The sequence below is a fragment of the Panthera tigris genome, chromosome B1, assembly GCF_018350195.1.
Source record: "Panthera tigris isolate Pti1 chromosome B1, P.tigris_Pti1_mat1.1, whole genome shotgun sequence".
NCBI lineage: Eukaryota > Metazoa > Chordata > Mammalia > Carnivora > Felidae > Panthera > Panthera tigris.
This window is the reverse complement of record NC_056663.1, coordinates 58,829,472-58,852,794: the sequence shown is the minus strand read 5'-3', so window position 1 is coordinate 58,852,794 and position 23,323 is coordinate 58,829,472. Positions and strand designations below refer to the sequence as shown.

General features: G+C 35.2%; 1 protein-coding gene across 7 annotated transcripts in view; it reads right to left on the bottom strand.

Moving 5' to 3' along the window:
• The window catches only part of NEK1 (NIMA related kinase 1), a 215,972-nt gene that overhangs the window by 82,440 nt on the left and 110,209 nt on the right, over positions 1 to 23,323 (bottom strand). For 3 of the 7 annotated variants that reach the window (XM_042983644.1, XM_042983645.1, XM_042983649.1), the window contains exons 19-23: positions 11,384 to 11,467; positions 10,875 to 10,958; positions 10,333 to 10,410; positions 9,666 to 9,761; positions 6,662 to 6,733 (exon numbers count right to left, since the gene is read on the bottom strand). In XM_042983644.1, coding sequence (XP_042839578.1) covers positions 6,662 to 6,733; positions 9,666 to 9,761; positions 10,333 to 10,410; positions 10,875 to 10,958; positions 11,384 to 11,467 — 414 coding nt within the window. The remainder of the gene's footprint in view (positions 1 to 6,661; positions 6,734 to 9,665; positions 9,762 to 10,332; positions 10,411 to 10,874; positions 10,959 to 11,383; positions 11,468 to 23,323) is intronic. The other 4 variants (XM_042983646.1, XM_042983647.1, XM_042983648.1 and 1 more) reach the window with 3 other exon arrangements.

The window sequence follows — 23,323 nt, the reverse complement described above, 5'->3', positions numbered from 1 at the left end:
CTAGTTTTTAATCTCCAGAATGCAGAATAAAAACAATAACTGCCCATCTATGCATAATCAGAGTTTAAAATTTTTGCATTGCATAAGGTTTTTTGTTTTTTTTTTAATTTACTGGTTTTGAGAGACAGAGAGAGCACACGTGAGAGAGTGTGCATGCACATGTGTGCACAATCAGGGGAGGGACAGAGAGAGAGAGAGTCATAAGCAGGCTCTGCGCTGAGCACAGAGCCCATCGTGGGGTTCTATCTTACAATGGTGAGATCATTACCTGAGTAGAAATCAAGAGTCAGATGCTTAACCAACTGAGCTACCCAAGTGCTCCAACACTGCATAAAGTTTTATGACACAGAAGTTGGTAAGAAGCAAAACCTGAGGGGTGCCTGTGTGGCTCAGTTGGTTAAGCCTCTGACTCCTGGTTTCAGCTCAGATCATGATCTCATGGTTTGTGAGCTCGAGCCCCACATCAGGCTCTGCACTGATGGTGCAAAGCCTGCTTGGGATTCCTTCTCTCTCTGCCTTGTCCCCACTCATATTCATTCTCTCTCATTCTCTCTCTCAAAAATAAGTAAACTTTTAAAAATGTTTTAAAAAAAAGCAGAAATCTGAAAGACAAATAGTTGCCATCATAAATTCAAAAAAGCCTAAGATTTTTAAAGAATGATCGAAAGAGAATTTAATTGTATAAATAAACAGGAGAAATAACATGTATTTAACTAATTTTGCTAAAGAATAAAACCAACTGCCTTTCTCAGCCTATGACATAATTTTCATTTATGCTTTTAAAGATTATTGCAAAGTTATTTCCAAAATTACTATGCAGATGCTTAGACCTTAAGGAAACTCATAATAAAATTAAAAAGTCACCCATACCCTATAGCTCCAACTTACTGTATTTCATTTTTTATACTTTTTTAATGCTTATGCACATACACACATGATTCATATACAATTTAAACAGGGTACTGGCATAACTCTCTAAAACTGTAGACATATGGCCAAAGAAAAATTTTACAACCTCTAGGGAATACTTAGCAGATTTATCTTTAGTTAAGAATGGCAAAAGTCACATAAGGGAATTGAAACCCCTTTATCTTGACTTTCTATTCTTAAATTGTGAATATTCTTAAATATATTCTTAAATTTTTTATATGAAATAGAGATATTTCTGTATTAATCTCAACCTTAAGAGAAATCTAAAGTAACAGAGACAAAAGTGTTTACTGATAAAGTGCTATGAGTTAAACTGGTATGAGACCAAAAATAATCAAATTCAGTATAGTAGGGATTATGCTAAAACATGGAAAATCTCTACTAAATTCTCTTCACACTGTTCATTTTTGTACCTGCATAAGCACATCTTTTAACCAAGAGAATATATTTTTAATGAAGAGAATGACACATATTACTATTAAAAATGTGTTTTGTATTATATTAAAATTTGTTTGGCTGCCATATATATGGTTAATGACTGGTATATAGTCTATTACCTAAGATACCTGATTCAATGTGTAAGACAAACTTATTGGCACCTTTATAATAATGATCTCCACCAGCCTTCAGTAAATGCTTATTTTTCATAACCAAATATATACTAATCTCTCCCCTGGGTCAACTAAACTAAACAGATCATAAGAACTTGAAATAAAAAACACACAAAGAAACTCAGACATAATGAAATCTAAACCAAAGAATACAGACAAAAAGACTGCCCTACTAACTCATCCAATTACTTAGTAACAAAACTATATCAGTTAACAAAAATGTAAAGGTAATTCTAGTAACTAGTGAGATGTCATTATAAGCCCAGGTAACACACACCACTAACTGATCAGTACAACAGGAGCTGGGCCTTCTATGTAAGTAAACATCATGAATATATTTTTTATAACCTGGATGTTAAGGCTTTCAATGTGAACCAGATCCCGAGATTTTAAAAAAATAACGTATTTTTAAATTGTTAAAAGAGAAAACACTAGACTGAGTTAATTCAGAAAGTTGATCCAATATGATAAACAACACTAAAATTAAAAAGAAAACAAAACAAAGTTTTACATAAGATAAAAAATTAAAACCTAAAAAAAAATCCAAACAATTTTGTTAAAATTGGTCACCCAGTTACATGTAGTATATATATTTCATTCTAAACAGTTTTTCAAAATCCAAACTTAAAAAAATACTGCAACAGAAATAGAACAATGAGCTGAAAGTTTCATTGTGAAGTTAAAAAAATAAACTGCTTTAGGAGCTATTTTTCCTAGCCATTTTCTCACTAAGTTCATAAATTCAAGACTTTTCTACATTGCTTATATCTCCAAAAAATGTTTTTAACTATCACTGTAAAATTGCTTCTATTATATCTGCTAATTGTATCTGTTTAATTTTGCTAAAAAATTAATCAGCAGTGCCACCAAATGACAAAATGCAAAATTTTACCAAATAGTGAGGCCAGGTTTATAAACACATGAAACTGTTTACCTGTTCTTGAAACACATATAAATACAAATACTATTTCATCTCTATATGCTGAATGATTTAAGGATTTAACATATGTTAGGAAAATATTAAAAGGCCTGACTACATACATATTTTGACTATAGAGCAATTTCATACATAATTCTATATAGCTTGAAAATACATGGTCAAATTTTATCAAATTTACATTTAAGTTCTCAAAATATTACTTTTGAAGAACTAAAAATATATTTTTATCTGAATAATTTTTCTGAGCTAGTACTGCTATACTCTATTTATAGGAATGTCTAAGAATAAGAACATTCCAATGTGGCCACCAGGAGGAAGTATGTCTCCACCCTTAAAGTAGCTATATAGAACTGTATGGCAGGTCCAAAGAAAAGAGCAAAGACATAAACAGAAATGAAATACACAAGAGCTAAACACAATGAAAAAGGAATTCCTCACACTCAAAAATAGTCTCTCACCAAGACAGAATTTCCCTAATTCTGCTTTTCATTTAATTTTAATTATTAAATGCACTGCTACTCTTAAAAAACTCTATCTTTTTTATGTTTCACTCACAATATGAGTCTATATGGTTGACTGAAAAAGGCAATACTGTATTATTTGGGGGAAAAAAACCCTATTACCACACATGAAAATTATTCTTCATATTAAAGTACTATGTTTTATTATAATTTTTACAATGAAATGTGTCAAAGACAAAATTTTTAAAAATGGGTCTTACATACTGAAGAATCAGAATAATTAAGGCAGTGATTTTTACCATTTGTTAGATCAAAGATACTTTGATAATCCGATGAAAGACATTTGGTCTTACTTTAGAAAAATGCATCAACATATATGCAATCAAACTAAATTAACATTTCAGGAAGTTAATAATGCTAATTCTAACTGTGAATAACATATTAACCACTCCTGAGTTAGAGTAACACTCAATAGGCAGGCCTGGGTGGCTCAGTCAGTTAAGCATTTGACTCTTAATTTTGGCTCAGGTCATGATCTCACGTTTGGTGAGTTCGAGCCCTGCACTGGACTCTATGCTGATCTGTGCGCAGACCACATGGAGCCTGCTTGGGATTCTCTCTCTCTCTCTCTCTCTCTCCCTCTCTCTCTGCCCATCCCTGCTTGCACTCTCTCTCAAAATAAATAAAACAAACATTAAGAGTAACAGTCAATAAATAAATACAGATATATGAAGTCCCCATACTGCATCTAGATTATGTTAAATTAGAACTTATTTTAAAATAATTACTGGGTAAAATAACTTTAACTCATTTTCTAGAGATCAAACTGAACTTAAGTACTTATATTATGAAGACTTTTTCTAAGCAATTTAGATAGAACAATATTAGAGATCATGCCTTTCATTTGGGAGATAAGAAAATAAAGGCCCACAAACAGAAGTCAGCTCCCCAAGAAGGCAAATTCATTGGCAGAGTTGAGACTAAAAATCAAGTATTTGGATTCCCAGGCTCATTTTTTTTTTCTCACTACACAACGATGCATTCAGTAAACCAATATTTGAACATTCCTCCATACATAATTCTGAACTGTCATGAGCCACAGATTTCCCAATGCATTTATTTGTGTTACTATTCGCCAGATACCATGCTAGCATTTTACAAGGTGAATCACGGTTCTTTGGTTGAAAGCAACAGAAACTAATTCTGGAGGAAAGGAGGAGGTGGGTAGGGGAAAGGAGAAAAGAGAAAAGAATGGTAAGTAAGATTATAAAAGCAAAGGGAAGCCCTCTAAAAACAACAGGAACCAGAGTAGCTGCATGGGTCTAGGTAGCAGAAATGAATTCATTGTTTCATCAGGTTCTCTTATTGGATTAAGTAAACTTCAAATCCTGTGACATTCTGCTCAAGCTTCAAGCTCTGGGAGATAATTCAACTGATCTACATTCGATGACCTGCCTATCCTTCAGCTAGAAGAAGCCAGAATACCTTGTTTGACAGTCTTACTGAAACAGCAAACAATAAAATAATTCCCCCAAATGAAAATGGGTTGCTTGCCTATTGGACCTCAAAAGTCAGACTCACTACCACAGTTTAATGCTGCCACCATAAAAATACTTCTGAAAGAACCTGAGGAAATACAAAGTTGTACAATACTAGAAACTAGTATTCTCTATCATTAATAGAATCATAAAAGCTGTCATTTGTGTACACTTTAGAACTGTCTAAGACAGATCTACCATTAAAAAACAAAATACAGAGAAAAAACTGGGTATTTGTACTGGTTTACATGCCTTAAAAGAACAAGGACTCTTTGGGTTTTCTGGGACTGTATTTTAATTATATGAATGCTACTGAAAGTGTGTTGGATGGGTTTATGAGGTCTAATCAGCCTTCTGGAAGTAGAGAAACCTGGCTCCAGTTGGTTATCTGTGGAAACAGAACTATGCTATTATACAGCTGCCTAGTAATAAAAGCATTATATGAGAATGTAGAGCTCAAAGCTGAATCACTGTTGGGCATAATTTGTAAAATGTACTTGTTAACATATAAAACCTAACATGCTTCCAGAGATGCTCCCTGCTCCCCTCCCTCTGCCTCTTCTACCACCATTACCACTACCACCTGTGAAACTTCTGCTCCTTCTGCTTAGGGAAAGTTAGTTTAATGCTAGGAAGGTCATCAGAGGAGCAGCTTTGAAATAGGGGCTCTCAACCTAAGAGGCATCCTGATTCTCTTTGAATCATATCCTGCAGACCACTCTGAAACACTGTTTCAGTGTCTGGGACACTTCCAACAGGGAGCATGATTCCACGCTGATCTCATGATGTGTCTATTTAAATGGATGAGATTGTGTGGCAAGACTAAGGATAACAACATTCTGAGGTAGGCAGAGATGGGAAGTGTGTTCACCAGAAGGCATATAGGTCTATATGGCAGGTCCAAAGAATGAGACAATGATAGAAATGAAATACACAACAAAGAGTGAAATGCAAAGCAGGAGGAACACATGATATGCAAACTATAGTCTCTTACCTAATCAAAGAACAGACTTCCACAGGTACGATGCCTGAATTGATGCTAAGAAATATGCAGATTGAGGACCCTGCTATGATAATTTAGATAAAAAATAAGGTAAAACAGCTCCATTTACAACTGTAGGACTGTAATCCAGAGACGTCAATGAAGTATCGAGCACCAATGAGAATAAGAAGGCAAAGAAATAAATGAAACAGTCAACCCAATAGGTAGATTTTATGCTGAGTGATCAAGCAAATATTTATACTGACTCTTGGACAGTGGTTATGACCTTGATGAATGAGCAGGACATTTAAGAAATAATGCTATAAAGAGAAACTGGGCTTTTGAAAAACATTATACAAGATGTACTTAAGACCACATTAAAATTTTTTCAAATTTACTTGTTTTGAGACAGAGACAGCATGAGTGGCAAAGAGGCAGAGAGGGAGAGGGAAAGAGAGAATCCCAAGCAGGCCCTGTGCTGCCTGTGCAGAGCCCGATGCAGGGCTTCAGCTCTCGAAACATGCGATCATGACCTGAGCTGAAATCAACAGACACTTAACTGACTGAGCCACCCAGATGCCCCAAGACCACATTTTAAAGGTGTTTGTGGGCCGTTTTCAGCCCACCAAAAGCAGATTTCAGGAAAGAAATGTAATTACAAAGCTCATGCTATGTTTTCTCTGAGATATACTAACTTGAGCTGTTGGAAGTATAATATTCTGAATCACTAAAATGAGCAGTCCCTACATGACTGGGAGAAAAAGAAACATTTCCCATTGATAAATGTACTACTCGTATATCCCACATGCCAATCACAACATGAGTTAAGACACAGACATTCACTTTACCTTGGGGGAAAAACACAAGGTTATACATAGTTGGTACAGTGGCAGGTGGCTATATAAGCCTGCTGCCAAGATAGGCCTATGCATGCATACTGACAGCAGTGGATATGGAGTAGCTGACTCATCTCTAAGACTAAAGGGAAATCACATAATCAAAGCCATGCAGACTGCTATTATAAAATACTCTGATGCCCCCATGTAATTTTGCATAGTGGATCACATTTTAAAAATAAGGCTGATTTGCACTAAGCATAAGCTTATCATATTTAATGGATATATTACTATGCCAATCACCTTCGGGTGCTATGTAGACTGCTAGAATAGACTATTAAAGACTAAACTAAAAACTCTTACGGTCAATTGCAACTGTGGTATCGTAGCTGAACACAAGGATGATAGCAGCAGGTGCATCATGAGGAAAGCTGACTGAAAAAAGAACACACAGGGAGTTTCATACCAATTCATCTTGATATAATCTCCGCCCTACTGTGCAAATCAGCACGGGATGAAACATCCCTGTTTCTTGTGTTGAAGATACAAACCCAAGAGAAGAAAAGCAGATTGTTCCCAATTGCTATATATGTATGTCACCAAAAGTAGGCTCGTACTATTTTCCAGATGAGGGTAAGCTTGAAAGAGATTTGAGTAATAGAAGAAATCATTGGCTCTGACTATGAAGATGAGTTATTTCTACTTCTGACAAATTTGGCTGCCAATAAGTTAGCATGGTAATTATTTCATACTCTTGCCCTATTAATTCTATATCTATAATAAAGGAAAGAAAAGAGGGAATTAAGGAACACCAGACATAAAACATTGAAAAAGCACTGCAATCTAAAGCCAGGTAAATTTTGTCAATGGTCCAGGAGATAATTACTAGATACTCTTGAGGAAGATGGAATACATTACCACAGTTACTGTTTCACACTCAAGCCTTGTCCAGGCTATGTCTATAGTCAGGGAAAAAAAGGGGGAATAAGATAAGATTTCCTGACTGGTGGACTTTTAAAACACATTTCTGATAAAAACTGTACAACCTAGAGATACAATTATATTCCTTATTATTTTTCCACACATAACAGAGAAATGATTAAACTATTTCCATTAAAAACAGGAATAAAATATTATCCACATTGTTATTTAATGTTGTCCTAGAAGATCTGGCCAATTTAATTAAAGTAAATAATAATATAAGGTACAATTTAAAGAAAGCAGGGGAAATTAAGGTGTAGTGCATAAGAATAATGACTTCAACACTGGGCGGACCCAGGTTCAAATCCCTGTTCCATACTTACTGGAATTATGACCTCATCTAATTGTTTTATCCTTTCTACATCTGCTTCAGAAAGTTGTAAAGATTAAGCAAAGCAAAACATGTGCAGTGCTTATAATGTGCATGGCATACAATAAACTGTAAAGGGGCACGTGGATGGCTCAGTCAGTTAAGCATCCAACTTTGGCTCAGGTCATGATCTTGAGGTTCGTGAGTTTGAGACTGGCATTGGGCTCTGTACTGACAGCTCAGAGCCTGGAGCCTGCTTTGAATTCTGTGTCTCCCTCTCTCTCTGCCCCTCCCCCAATCATGCACATGCGTGTGCTTTGTCCCTCTCTCTCTCTCTCAAAAACAGACATTAAAAAAAATAATAAAATGTAGGAATAATTGTTATGATGTATATATCATGACTACTTGCAAATGACACAGCTGCATACTAAAAACCCAGAAAACTAAATGAGAATTGACGGAACAGGTAAACTCATTCTATAGCAAAAACCAATGATTTCTCCAAATATCAGCAATATTGTTAGAAAAAAAATAAAACCCTGTAAAACAGAAATTTAGAATTATGTACTATCAAGAAATCACCTTTACAAGAAATGTAACAAGTTTGAGCTTAAAATGATCAAAATCGTGTAAGAGATATAAAAGAAGAAAATGAGTAAATGTAGAAAATGAGTAAATGTAGATGCCCCGGGATAAGTTAATTTGTAGGTTTAAGGTAATATTGATAAATGGGAATGCAAGCTGGTGCAGCCACTCTGGAACACAGTTTGGAGGTTCCTCAAAAAAACTAAAAATAGAACTACCCTACGACCCAGCAATTGCACTACTAGGCATTTATCCAAGGGATACAGGTGTGCTGTTTCGAAGGGACACATGCACCCCCATGTTTACAGCAGCACTATCAACAATAGCCAAAGTATGGAAAGAGCCCAAATGTCCATCGATGGATGAATGGGAAAGAAGATGTGGTGTGTGTGTACATATATATATATATATATATATATATATATACACACACACACACATACATACATACACAATAGAGTATTACTCGGCAATCAAAAAGAATGAAATCTTGCCATTTGCAACTACGTGGATGGAACTAGAGGGTATTATGCTAAGTGAAATTACTCAGAGAAAGACAAAAATCATATGACTTCACTCAAATGAGGACTTTAAGAGACAAAACGGATGAACATAAGGGAAGGAAAATAAAAATAATATAAAAACAGGGAGGGGGACAAAACAGAAGAGACTCATAAATATGGAGAACAAACTGAGGGTTACTGGAGGGATTGTGGGAGGGGGGATAGGCTAAATGGGCAAGGGGCACTAAGGAATCTACTCCTGAAATCACTGTTGCACTATATGCTAACTAACTTGGATGCAAATTTTAAAAAATTAAAAATAAAATTTTAAAAAATGTAATATTGATAAAAATTCCAATAGAATTTAAAAAGAAAGAAAAAAGAACAAAAATTACCCAAAAATGTGCCTGGTAAGGAAAAAGAGAGCACGTAACTAAGGCAAACACTGTAAAAAGAAGAGTAAAAAGGAAATGAGGAAAGAACTCTATCAGAAATTTAAATATATTCTAAATCCATAATTATTAATACAATGAGGTGCTGGCAGACAGAGTAATGGAGCAGAAGAGAGAGCTTGATGCATGTATACTATAGATTCATTCTCTAGCATATATAAGAATTTAATATATATAGGTATTTATATTAATATATAAAAGTAGCTTTATAAATCAGTGGCAGAAGGAAAGTGTAGCCATTAAATGATGCTGGGTCTTTGATTAGGTACTTGGCAATAATAAAAACTAAAATGAATAAGTAAATTAGGTTTTCACCACAAATCAAATCCCAAAATAACTTCCATATTGATCATCCATAAATATGAGAGAGAGAGCAATAGTGAGGGAAAGTGGGGGAGGAGAGAAGAGAGGGAGAACGAATGAGAATAAAAAATGGGAAAAAATAGAATTACCAAGTTATAATGGTGATATACTATCCAGTAAGAGATATAAGAACATTAACATGAGTAGGATCAAGAATATGAGTTAAATCTTACATGCTCTTCCCATACTTTCTTTTCTCTCTCATATGCTTCCTTTCTCTTTCGCTCTAATTGTTCTTTTAGTACAGCAGCACGTGCACTTGCTTGGGCCTGAAAATAAAACCAATCAACAAAGTTAATTACCAGAAAGAAGGGCATAGGTTTTTGTTTTTGTTTTCCCCCACCAAGTCTATAAAGATACTTATTAGCCAAAAAAGAAAAGTTTGGTGGGAGGGAGAATTTCCAGAGTAAAAATATAAGCTCACTTTATATCCCCAGCACCTAAACCAGGGCTCAACACACAGCAGCTCAATGAAAATAAATGCAGGCACATTCTAATGGAAATACAAATGTAAAAGTTTTAAACTATGGTTATTATGTACAGACTTTATTTATCTTCAGAGAAATGGACAATTATATTTTTCATTTTTAAGATTATCATTTATTCTTTTTAAAGTTACTTGTGTAATAGCTTCATACACTTATGTTATGATTTCATCAAATTGTTCTCCATAAATATAAGATATGAAGAGAAGACGACACTATTTTTCAGAAACCAAAGAGTGAGGGATAAATAGGAATGTAAAATTAAGGCAAGAGAATAACTATTCAAGATTTAACACAATTGTCTACCCCAGGTTCCAATTTTCTCAAAGAAAATCTGTTTATTTCTAGTCTATACCTTAAGTGCTTCAACTTTTTTACGCCTCACGTCAGCCTCCTCACTTCCTTCTTGTCCTTCAGAACTATCAGCTTCTTTCTACAAAGCAAGTAGATAAGCAAACCACTTAGGACAGAGCCTCGAATTGAGGGCGGACCTCAGAAGATAATATGAACAGACTAACACCTAAAAATATAAAATGGTAAATTGTTCAACACTATTAATTTTCTCTCACAGCTGCAAGTGAACTCTCTACAACTATCAACTCTTATGAACAATGAATGGGGAAAAAAAGACAAAAATAGAATGATATAAAATGTCCATGGGTACTACCTATGTTTTCTTCTCAGAATTCCTCTGGAACAAATGGTCTTATCGATTGTAAATCTAACATATAAAATTTATTTTTTCTCTATGTATAGTTTTCTGATCTTTGACTTTCACTCTCTTCATCAGACTTTGTGTTAGTGTCATAGCATTTTTAATCTTCCTCTATTATAATGTCATTCAATTACTTTTTTTTTCCATTCAATTACTTTTTAAAAAGTTATTTTTCAACCTGCCTTTTCACCACGAAGTTTGGCTCTAATCTGCTGGCGCTCATTGAAATTCTGCAGTCTTATTTGTCTCAATCTTGCCAGATAAACCTACAAGGAGAGAAAAAGAACACACAATATTTTAATTAAAAAAAAAAACATTTTTATTGCTAAAAATTTTTTTGTAATTTAAAGAAAAGTGTTAATCTGAATACAAGAAATAAAAGTTTTGAAATCTGGTTAATGGAAATGTAATATTAGCTTTCAAGTGTTTAATTTAGATCAACTTATTTCTGAAAAGAAATACATTATAAATTCTTAATTTTATCAAAAGAAAAGAAATTGAACTCAGAATACTGAATATCAGTTATGGGACAAAATTATGACACAGCAGGTCAGTCAAATTATATTAACAGGTCCCTCTAGACCTACAAAATCCTTAAATAATTGTTAAGAATTTAAACCATGCAAGAAAGGAAGGCAATAAACTCAAAAATGGCTATGTGACGGAGGTAGCGAACATGCGGGAAGCATACCTCTTCCTCTTTGTTTCTTGGCTTCCCTCCTCTTGAAGAGCTGGACCTGCCTCCATACATAGCTGCCAGGTTTTGCAGGATTCCCTGTTCATCATTTAATGTACTAAGTTTAAAGAATGACTAAGGCTACATCAGCATCTTACCTAGGAATATCCAGGTGCCACTTTATTTCTTTTGGCAAATACTGATCATTTCTAGCTGATAAACTTAGATAAACCCTGGCATTTTCCTCTATCGATTTAACCAATACATTCAGTGAGAACATTGAAGGAATCAATTAAACCGCAAACATAATTATTCAAAACAGAGATCAGGTATGTTTTTATTAGCCATTTAAGTGATCAGGTTTTTAAAGCTACTTTGGAGGTTAGCTAAACCCCAAATCAAAGTTTTGTTCTGTAAAAGTCCAATCATTTCTACAAATTTGTTTACATACTAAATATATAGTATTTACATAATATTAAATATTTGAACTCAAACTCTATACTCAGGAATGTCCTATTACTATACTGCAAATGATTATACTCAATCACAAACTGACATCATTTTTAAACATAGTTTATCATAAACATGGAATTATGTTCTTATCAGAAATTATTAGTATCCTTTAAAAAAGTATCAGATTGCCAAACTATCCATGTTCTCTTCCTTCAGCACACAACCACGCTATAAGATTTTTCCTTAAAAAAAAATCCTTAGTGTCTCACTTCCCTATCTAATGTCTTTTTATCAGCTTGCTGAAAGCATACTTTCTACATACATGACCATTCAGGACTTCTATTTTCCTGCTTCCTACTTACTTTTTTTTTTTCCTATTTACTTTTTAACACACTACAATCTGGTTTCCAATCCCACCATGACTCTGAAAATTTTCTAGGGTTACCACTGACTTCCTAGTTAACATTGCAAATGGACTCTTTTGAGCAAATTTTGCAATTAACATTTCCACTGGAAATTAGTTTGAATCCACAGAAGTATTTTTTGTCTCATAAAAACATATATGTTCGCTGTAGAAAACTTATAAAATATAAATCACAGTTCTACCATCTGAAACACCTAAAGTCTGTTATTCCCTTCCAAATTTCTGTGCATATGTACAAATACTTAAGCATCTTATCTTTATAACACTTGAATCTTACTATAGTTTTTCTGATTTTACCTTAATATTAATTAGCGTATTAATTTTAACATTCTGAGTCTCTCCTCATGTTCAATATCCTTAAAAACATTATTAACTGACTATATGATATTCATAATACACCACCAAATAGTGTTCTCTAAATAACACTTTAAAAAAAAATCTCTCTTCTCTTTCATATTTATATTAGCACTCTCTCTTGGGTTCTTCCAATCAATCTTCACTATTTTTCACAGGCTTTTCTTTTCCTTGGCTCATCACTAATGTCAATATTTTGTCAAGACGCATTCTCTGGTCTTCTTTTCTACTCATTCCCAGGCTGTAACATATGTTGCCAATTCCCGAATCTAAATCAACGTCGTCGCAGCCCTCTTCTCTTGAACTACTTGAACTGACGTCTGGACAACTCCACCCTTTATGTAGCAAAGCTACTTCAAACAATTTACAAACCTGACCTCATCATTCTTTTTACTATATGATCTTATTCCCATTTCAGTTACTGATCACAGTCAACCACCCAAGTCAGTGAGATGGGAGTTATCATTACTTCTTTCTCTGCCAAATACAAATGACTGTCAAATTACCAATCTACCTCCTCCTAATTCTCTAATTATCCCCTTAGTTTCTGCCTTAGCTCATGCTCTTTTCTCTTGACTCCTGGATTTCCAAGACGTTTCTAATTTATCATTATGCCTCTTAATCTATTCTATACCCCAGTCTACTCGCTACACTGCAGAGTAACCTTTTTAACAGTCTCTTTCACACCAAAGCCCACCTAAATCTTTCAATTATTCCCATTATCTTCATAATATAATCCACATTCTGTTCTGATGCATAACAGATAAGGCTGTTTGTGACCTAACCATATCTATTCTCATCTCTGCCATGACCTAATCATAAAGCCTACATTCTAGCCACGACAACTATTTGTGGTTTGCAGACTATGCCATGATTTCACTCATCTTCTGAAAATGGCTAACTCTACTCCTCTTCCGAAATGCAAATCAAATATCTCACCCATGGAAAGCCTTGCTCATACCTCTTCCAGTCAGTTAAGTGTGACGTGCCATGCCATTTTTATATATACCTTCTGCAGCAGTACTCATCAGTGTATTATAATACAATATAATGGAGGATAGGCAGTCTCAATATAATGGTGGACAGGCAGTATACTCTGATGGTTAAGAATATGGACTATGGTAGACTCCAAATTCTGTCAGTTCACACATTTGTCAATGTCACCTACCATCGCTGACCTTCACCAAAATTACTTGCTGTAAGTTCGGACATAATAATACTGCCGACTCTGTGCATGTACTAGAACAAAAAGTATTATTATATGAATGTGCTCTTTCTCCTCTTCCAGTCTGACAAAAGACTACTGCCCCTCTTCAAAGCAATCTTGGCATTAGCTTATCAGATACTTGAGCTTTTGAGATAGAAGTAAGAGACTAGGAAGGTGAAAGAAAACAAGAAATAGGCAGGGCTGGGCAAATACGTGAAGTGAACTCTGAAAAGATGAATGAAATATCTACAGAGTTACAGGAGAGTGGGTGGAGAACTGAGCACTGCTATAGACTCTTATCTTCCTTTCATGGTATTTAAGAACTTTAAGTAAAAAAACCTGAGTTACTTTGAAGCAATTTTTTTTAACATTTTACTTTGAAATATTATAGATTCACAGAAAGGTAAAATATACAGGGAGCTTTCATGGACCCTTCATCCAGCCTCTCCCAATTTTATCATCTTGATAAGGACAGTACACTATCAAAGCCAGGAAATCGATTTCAGTAGTTATACATGCATAATTGTGTATCTGTGTCAATGTAATTTTATTATACATATAGATTTATGTAATCATCACCATAATCAAGATAATCAATTGTACCATTACTTTAACACTTCACAGACACATTCACTATTCCCATACCTAACACCCATTAACTAATACAAACAAAATTTACATATTAGAATCATACAATACATATCTGTTTGAGATTCACTGTTTATAACAGTATTATTTTCTTGCAGTCCATTCAAGGTATTGGATGCATAAATCAATAGTTTGTTACATTTTACTGCTAAGTAGAATTCGATAGTATGACTATACCATAATTTGTTCATTCATTCACCCACTGAAGGACATTTGGGTAGTTTCAAGTTTTGGACTATTAGGAGTTAAAGTTGCTGAGGACATTCATGTACAAGTTTCTGAGTGAAAATATGTTCTTTTCTCTGAGACATACATGTAAGAATAGAATTACTTGTTCTTGATATGGTAAATCCATTTTTAGTTTTAAAGGGCACTACCAAGCTATTTTGCAGAGTGGCTTTAAGTTCTTACTAGGAATGATTGATCCAGTTTCTCCACATCATCACTGGCACTTGGTTTTGACCACTTTTTAAAAAAAATATTTATTTATATTTGAGAGAGAAGGGGTGAGAGAGAGATAGTGCAGGAGCAAGGGAAGGGAGAAGGAGAGAGACAGAGACAGAATCTGAAGCAGGCTTCAGGCTCTGAGCTGTCAGTACAGAGCCTGACGTGGGGCTCAAACTTACGAGCCATGAGATCATGCCCAGAGACGAAGTCAGATGCTCAACTGACTGAGCCACCCAGGCGCCCCTGGTTTTTATCACCTTTTAATTTTAGTCATTCTGATAGGTGGGTAGTGATACATTAATGTGGTTTTAATTTGCATTTCTCACATAGCTAATGATGATGAACTGTCTTTCAACAGTTTATATGCTATCTGTATACTCTCTTCAACCAAATCTTTGGCTACTCTTTTGCAGGTTTTCTAATTGGATGCTCTGTGTTTTTAATGTTGAGTTTTGGTGATTCTTCATGTGTTCTAGATACAAGTCCTTTGTTGAATATGGGGTTTACACATATTTCCTCCCAATCTGTAATTTGTATTTTCTTCCTCTCAACAAGGTCTTTTGCAGAACCAAAGTTTTTAATTCTGATGAAGTCCAGTTTATCAAGTTTTCTTTTTATGGACTGTGCTTTTGATGCCAAGTCTAAGAATTCTTTGTCTAGTCTGAGGTCTGAAATTTTCTCCTTCTTCTAAAAGCTTTATAATTGTATGTTTTCCCTCAGAGTGCACGATCTCTTTTAATAAGAGGTGAGGTTTAGGTCAAGGTTCATTTTTTGCCTAGGGGTGGAAGTCCAATTTCTCCAGCACTAATACTAAAAAGGCAAACCCTCCTCCATGAATTGCTTTTGCTTCATTTTCAAGAATCAGTTGGGCATATTTGTATGGGTCTATTAGGGTGTTCTCCACACCGTTCCATGAATCTACCTATGTGTCTATCCCTCCACTAGTACTATACTGTTTTGATCCCCATAGTTAAGCCTTTTTAAAAAAAAATTTTTTTTTAATGTTTATTTTTGAGAGAGCGAGAGACAGAGAGAGAGAGCAAGCATAAGCATGAGCAGGGGAGGAGTACAGAGAGGGAGACACAGAATCTGAAGCGGGCTCCAGGCTCCAAGCTGTCAGCACAAATCCTGTGCAGGGCTCCAACTCACAAACAGTGAGATCATGACCTAAGCCGAAGCCCAATGCTTAACTGACTGCGCCACCCAGGCGCCCCAGTAAGCCTTTTTTTTTTAAGGTTATTATTTTTTTTTTTTTTGAGAGACAGCACACGTATGAGCAGGGGAGGGGCAGAGAGAGAGAATCCACACCGGCAGTGTGGAGTCCAAAGCGGGGGGCTCAAACTCACAAACCTCTAGATCATGACATAAGCTGAAATCAAGAGCCGCTGCTCAACCAACTGAGCCAGCCAGGAGCCCCTGTAAGTAAGCCTTAATAAATGGAAGAGTATTTCTTCCCACTTAATTCTTCTCAAAACTGTTTTGGCTATTTTGGGGTGCCTGACTGCTTCATTGGGAAGAGCATGTGACTCCTGATCTCAGGGTCATAAGTTCAAGCACCATGTTGGGTGTAGAAATCACTTAGATAAAACAAACAAAAAACTATTTTGGCTGTTTTAAAATCCTTTTCTTTCCATATACATTTTATTTTTTAAATTTTTTATTAAAACAATTTGTTTAATGTTTATTTATTTTTGAAGGAGAGAGATGTAGAGTGTGAGTGGGTGAGGGGCAGAAGAGAGGGAGACACAGAATCTGAAGCAGGCTCCAGGTTCTTAGCTGTCAGCACAGAGGCTGAGGCGGGGCTAAACTCACGAGCTGGGAGATCAGGACCTGAGCCAAAATCAGATGCCTAACTGACTGAGCCACCCAAATGCCCCTTTCCATACACATTTTAAAACAAGTCTGTCTACATCTATAAAAAAAAAAATATTCCTGAGATTTTACTAGTAATTGCACTAAACATAGATCAATTTAGAACAACTTGCCATTTTTATTACATTGAGTCTTCCGATTCATGAACATGGTATGATTCTCCAAGTATTTAGGTCTTCTTTAATTTCAACAACATTTTGTCATTTTAAACACATAAATTAGACTGTATATTTTATTAATTTTTTTCATTTTTATGGAGCAATTGTAAATGGTATTATATTTTTTTGTATTGGTTTCTACTTTTTCACTGTCAATTTATAGAAATTCAGGGGCACCTCAGTGGCTCAGTTGGTTAAGCATCCAATTCTTGATCTGACTCTTGATCTTGGCTCAGGTCATGATCTCACAGTTCAAGCCCCATGTTCGGCTCTACACTGATGGCACAGAGACTGCTTGGGATTCTCTCTCCCTGTCTCTTCCCCTCCCCTGCTTGTGATCTGTCTCTCTCTCTTTCTCTCTCTCTCTCAAAATAAATAAACTTTTAAAAACTTCAGTTGAGGGGCACCTGGGTGGCTCAGTTTCAGTTTCTGTTTCAGTTCAGGTCATGGTCTCACAGTTTGTGGGATCGAGCCCTGCATTGGGCTCCATGCTGATAGTGCAGAGCTTGTTTAGGATTCTCTCTCCCTCTCTCTGCTCCTCCCCTGCTCTCTTTCAATAAATAAACGTTAGAAAAAATTCAGTTGATTTTTATGTATTGAATCTTGTATCCTGTTAACTATAATGAACTCATTTTTTTTAGTTTGAGGAGAGTTTTTGTAGAGTCCTTGGGATTTTCTAAGCAAATTAATCATGTCAACTGGAAATAGCAATCATTTTACTCCTTCCTTCTTTTCAAATCTATATACCTTTTCTTTTTCTTGCCTTACTGCAGTAACTGGAACATCCCGTACTATGTTGATTAGACTGGTGAGAACAAACATTCTTCCCTTTTTTCCAACTGTAGAGGGAGAGCATTTAGTCTTCTATCCCATATGAAGTTAGATGTAGACTTTTTGGAGCTGAGGATGTTCCCCTCTATTTCTAGTATACTGATATTTCTTATTGTGCATGTTGAACTTAGTCAAAAGACTTTCTGCATCAATTGATATGATTATATTATTTTTCTTCTTTAACCTATTGATATGGTAGATCACACTCATTTTCTAATACTGAAACAAGACTAAATTCCATTTGGTCATGGTTGGGTTAGATTTCCTAAAATTTTGTTTTCCATCTAGGTTCATGAGATACATTAGTCTGTACTTTTCTTCTTTTGTGCTTTTCTAGCTTGACTATCAAGGTAATACAGGCCTCAAAATGAGTTGGGAAATATTCCTTCTGTTACTAATTCCTGCAAGAGATTGTATCATTGTATCAAACTGATGTTAATTCTTTGAATGTCTGGTAAAATTCTCCAGTGAAACAATCCAGGCCTAGAGATTTCTTTTTTTGACAGCTTTTAAATCACAAATTCCATTTTTAAAAGTTGTTGAATTTATGAGTGTTAAGTTGCTTATTATCTTTCTACTCACTATAAGATCTGTAGTGATATCCCTTGTTTCATTCCTGACACTCGTGATTTGTGTTATTCTTTTTATTCTTGTCAATCTAGAGATTATCAATTTCATTCATTATTTTCTAAGAACCAGCTTTTCACTTCATTAACTTTCTCAACAGTTTTCCCTTTTCCAATTTCATTGATTTCTGCTTTAATGATTTCCCTCATTCTGTTTGCTTTGGGTCTATTTTGCTCTTCTTCTTTTTCTTTTTCTTTTTTTTTGTTTTAGGATTGAGATAGGAACTTAGAGTGCTGATTTGAGACCTTTTTCTTTTCCAATTTATAAGCATCTAGTACTATAAATTTCCTTTATAGGAATAAATACAAATATATGTGCTTTAGTTGCATCTCACAAATGTTAATATGTTGTATGTCTATTTTCATTCAGTTCTATAATTTTTTTTAAGTTTATTTATTTATTTTGAGAAACAGAGGGAGAATCTGAGCAAGCATGAGTACAGAAGGGCAGAGAAGAAGGAGAGAGAGGATCCCAAGCAGGCTCAGCAACGTGGGGCTCAAACTCACAAAACTGTGAGACTGTGACTTGAGGCAAAATCAAGTCAGACACTTAACCAACTAAACCTCTCAGGTGCCCCTGGTTCTATGTATTTTTAAGTTTTCTTTTATATTTCCTATTTGATACCATATTAGTTAGAAGTGTTTTAATTTTCAATTGTTTGTAGATTTTCTTGTATCTTTCTATTATAGATTTCTAGTTTCATTCCATGATGTTCAAAAATTATACTCTGTAATTCCGAGTCTTCTGAATATAAGGTTTGTTTTATGATCTAGCATATAGTCTTTCTTGGTGAATGTATTATTGCATGTTAACTCATTTCCACTTGAAAAAAAAAGTGTATTGTGCTATTGTTGGGTAGAATGCTCTGTAAGTGTAAATTAGAACTTGTTAGCTTGTGATGGTGTTTAGCTATTCTGTATCATTGCTAATTTCTGTCTAGCAGTTCTATCAATCACTGAGAATGGGGTGCTAAAGTCCCTAACTATACTTGTGAATTTATCCTTTTAGCTGTTAGTTTCTGCTTTATATATTTTGAAACTCCACTGTTTGTTGTACAGCCATTTACAACTGCAATAGTATTTTTAAAATATATATATTTTTTTTAATTTTGAGAGAGAGTGCACTCATATGTATGAGCAAGGTAAGGGCAGAAAGAGAGGGGGAGAGAGAAAATCCCAAGCAGGCTCCATGCTGTCAGTATGGAGCTCAACGAGGAGCTCAAACTCACAACTGTGAGATCATGACCTGAGCCAAAATCAAGAGTTGGCCACTTAACTGACTGAGCCACCCAGGTGTTCCTGAAATGACTTATTGAACTGATCTTATTATATAATGTCTCTCTTTATCTCTCTCTTTGTCCTAAGCAATCTTATTTGCTCTGTTAACAGATTCTTTTAGCTTACTTTAAGAATATTTTTATTTCCCCTTCATTCCTGAAGGACAGTTTCATCAGATAAAGGATTCCGCATCGAGAGTTCTTTTCCTTTAGCACTTGAAAAATGTTATGTCGTTTCCTCCTATACTCCACAGTTTCAGATGAAAGATCTGATGTCATTCAATTTGGTGCTGCTTTATAGGTAATATAATATGTCATCTCTTTGTGTATATTTAAAGATTTGTTTCATCTTTTAATTCCAGAAATTTAATAATACTGCTTGATGAAGATTTGTTTATCCTAGCTGGGGATTTGCTCAGCTTCTTACATCTGTAGGTTATGTCCTTTGCCAAATGTAGAAAGTTTTCAAATACTTTTTTCAATCTCACATTCTTTCTCTTGTCCTTTGGGCTCCAATGATAAAAATGTTAAATCTTTTCTTATTGTTCCACAGATACTTAAGACTGAAATACTTTTTTCAGTCTTTTCTCTCTCTGTTGTACAAACTGAGTAAATTAAGTTGATCTTCAAGTTTAGTAATTCTATCTTCCGTCATTTCCACACTATCACTGGATCTATCCAGTGAATTTTCAACTTTGGTTATTATATTTTCCAATTATATAATTTCTATTTGCTTATTTTTTATAACTTCTCTTTCTTCACTGAGATTTTCCTTTTTTATTCACTCAAGAGAGTTTTATCTCATTGAAGCATTTGTTTGAAGCAGCTTTAAAATCTTTGTCTGAGAATTCCAGTATGTAATTCATCTTGATATGAGTGGCACCTCAGTGGCCTTACTCATTCAGGTTGTGGTTTTCCTGGTTCTTGGTATGACAAGTGATTTTTTTATTATGTTCTGAATATTTTAGTTATTATATTAGAAGACTCTTAATGTCTTCAATTTTAGCAGGCAGTAGGCCCATTTAGGATTAGCATTTAGGTTCTGGCCTACTTTCGTGGGCTTTAGTACTGATAACAGTTTGCCTCTCTGAATCCTTGTAATATTATTCTAACCAGCTTCATTGTTCTGGTGCTGATGGCTCTCCTGCTCAATCCCTCCGGGTGCTATCTTGTGATGATGAAAGTTGTCTCCCTGATCCATGTGCTGTTACTGGAAGATCTCCTGAGGGTGGGAGGCAGGTGACACTGGGTCTGGGTCTTCTTACATCACTAGACAGAGGGTATGGAGACACAGGTCTTCACGGCTACTACTGTTGTGGTCAGATAAAATCACCTGCTAGTGCCCTAGATGTTGAGTAGAACCGGGAAGGTGCAAGGCTTTGCTGCCAATGTGGGTCAAAATGCTCTCCAAGTTACCTGCCCATGCTCTAGTTGTGGAATGAGGTTGGGGCAGCCTGAAACTTCATTGCTGCCCACAGCTTACAACAGGATCCTGCTGATATTCCTCTTTTCCATTAATTTGGCAAGTGAGATCAGGCTTTTGGTTTTTGTTTTTGCTTTTTTTCATCTACAGTGGATCTGGGATGCAGGCCCAGCCCACAAAAATGGGAAATAAAAAGAAACACCAGGGAGGATTGCCTGGGTGGCTCAGTTGGTTACATGTCCGACTCTTGATTTTGGCTCAAGTCATGATCTCATGGCTCTTAGGATTCTCTCTCTCCCTCTCTGTCCCTTGCCTGCTTGTGTGTGCATGTGTACGCTCTCTGTCTCTCTCTCTCTCAAATAAACTTAAAAAAAAAAAAAAAGACAACAAAAAACGAAACAGGGAACCACATACCACACTGTTATTCCTAAGTCCTGAAGTCCCTAGTTAGCTCATCTTCTTCCTTCCACCATATAGAATTCTACCATAATTGTATGTTAACTAGTTTCCAGAGTATTTAACTATATTTAGAAGGGAGGAGCCAGGAAAAGTGGGTTTATGCCATCTTGTTCTGGAACTGTGTTTTAAGTTACTTTTTAGTATCTAGGGTTTTTATAATGCAATATACTTTGTGATGGGACTACTATCATTAAGGTTCTAAAGAGTTACCTGGGACTGTTGTAAAGTTTAAAAGAGACTGTTATGGGCTGAACTTTGATCTTCCAAAATCTGTATGCTGAAGTACCAATGCCTACTACCCTACTATTTGGAAATAGCATCTTCATCAAGTTAAAATGAGATTGTTAGAGTAGGCCCTAATCCAATATGACTGATGACCTTATAAAAAGGGAATTTGGAGCAGATGCACATACAGGGAGAAAACTATATGAAGTGAAGGCAGAGATTAGGGTGAGGATTCTAATGTCAAGGAAGGCTAAAGACTGCCAGCCAACCAGCACAAGATAGGGAAGAGGCATGGGTGATTCTTCCTCACAGTCCTCAGAAGGAACCTACCCTGTAGACGTGTGGGTCCTGGACTTTTACCCTCCAGGACTGTGAGATAATAAATTCCTGTTGGTAAGCCACTTATTTTGTGACATTCTGTTACAGCAGCCCTAGTGGCCTAACACAGAGGTGGTGCATATAAAAGATCTAACATAAGGCCTGAAAGTAAGCTTTCGATAAACACCCACTGTTATTATTAAACTGCTGGTTTAACTATTTATCTACTCTATTGCTTATCTTACATTCTCTTGCTGGCACAAAACCTAACATACTATAGTCAATAAATGTTTATGTAATACTAAATAAATGAATGAAAGAATAAATGAAATGTTTAACACTTAACTGAACATTTTCAAGGCAGTTTTCCATTAGTATAAATAAATACAGAATTATTTAAGATCAGTTAATAAGAAAGTAACATTTCTCAAGGGAAATAATTCAGAAGTTTTTCTAAGTAATTCAACAGAAGAAAATTGATAACCAAGAAAAATTTTGCACATGTCTACCAGGAAACATGTTCAAGAATGTTCAAAGCAGAAATCAAACCAAACTAAATAAATACTGACTGTCAGGAGAATAATTGTGCTATATACACACTACTATCCAGTTATACTCAACTACTGAATGAATTTTAAAAAATAATGTTGAATGAAAAAAACAAGTCCTAGTCTATATATAATTTTCATAATGCTCAAAAACAAAAAAGAATAATATATTGTGTAATACACATACATAAGTGGAAAAAATTATTTTAAAACAACCACAGTAATGATAAATCCACAATTCAGGATAATGGCAACCTCTAGGAGAAGGCAGAAAAGAAAAGGTTAGGACAGAGGATGACAAACAACGGCTCACAGGCTAAATCCAACCTACTACCTATTTCTGTATGGTCCATAACCTAAGAATGGTTTTTCATATTATTAAATGGTGGGAAAAAATGAAAAGAATATTTCATGACCACACATAAATTACAAGAAATTCAAATTTCACTGTTCATAAATAAAGTTTTACTGGAGTTCAGCCACACTCATTCATTTACACAATGTTGACGGTTACTTTTGTGCTACAATGAAGAGTTTGTAGTTATGACAGAGACCTTATGGCTAATAAAGCCTGAAATATTTATTATCTGGCCCTTTATAGAAAAACATTTGCCAATACCTAGATTAGAAAGCAGCATACGGACTGAAATTAGTGGTGCTGTACCTCCTAAGCATAGTATTTTGC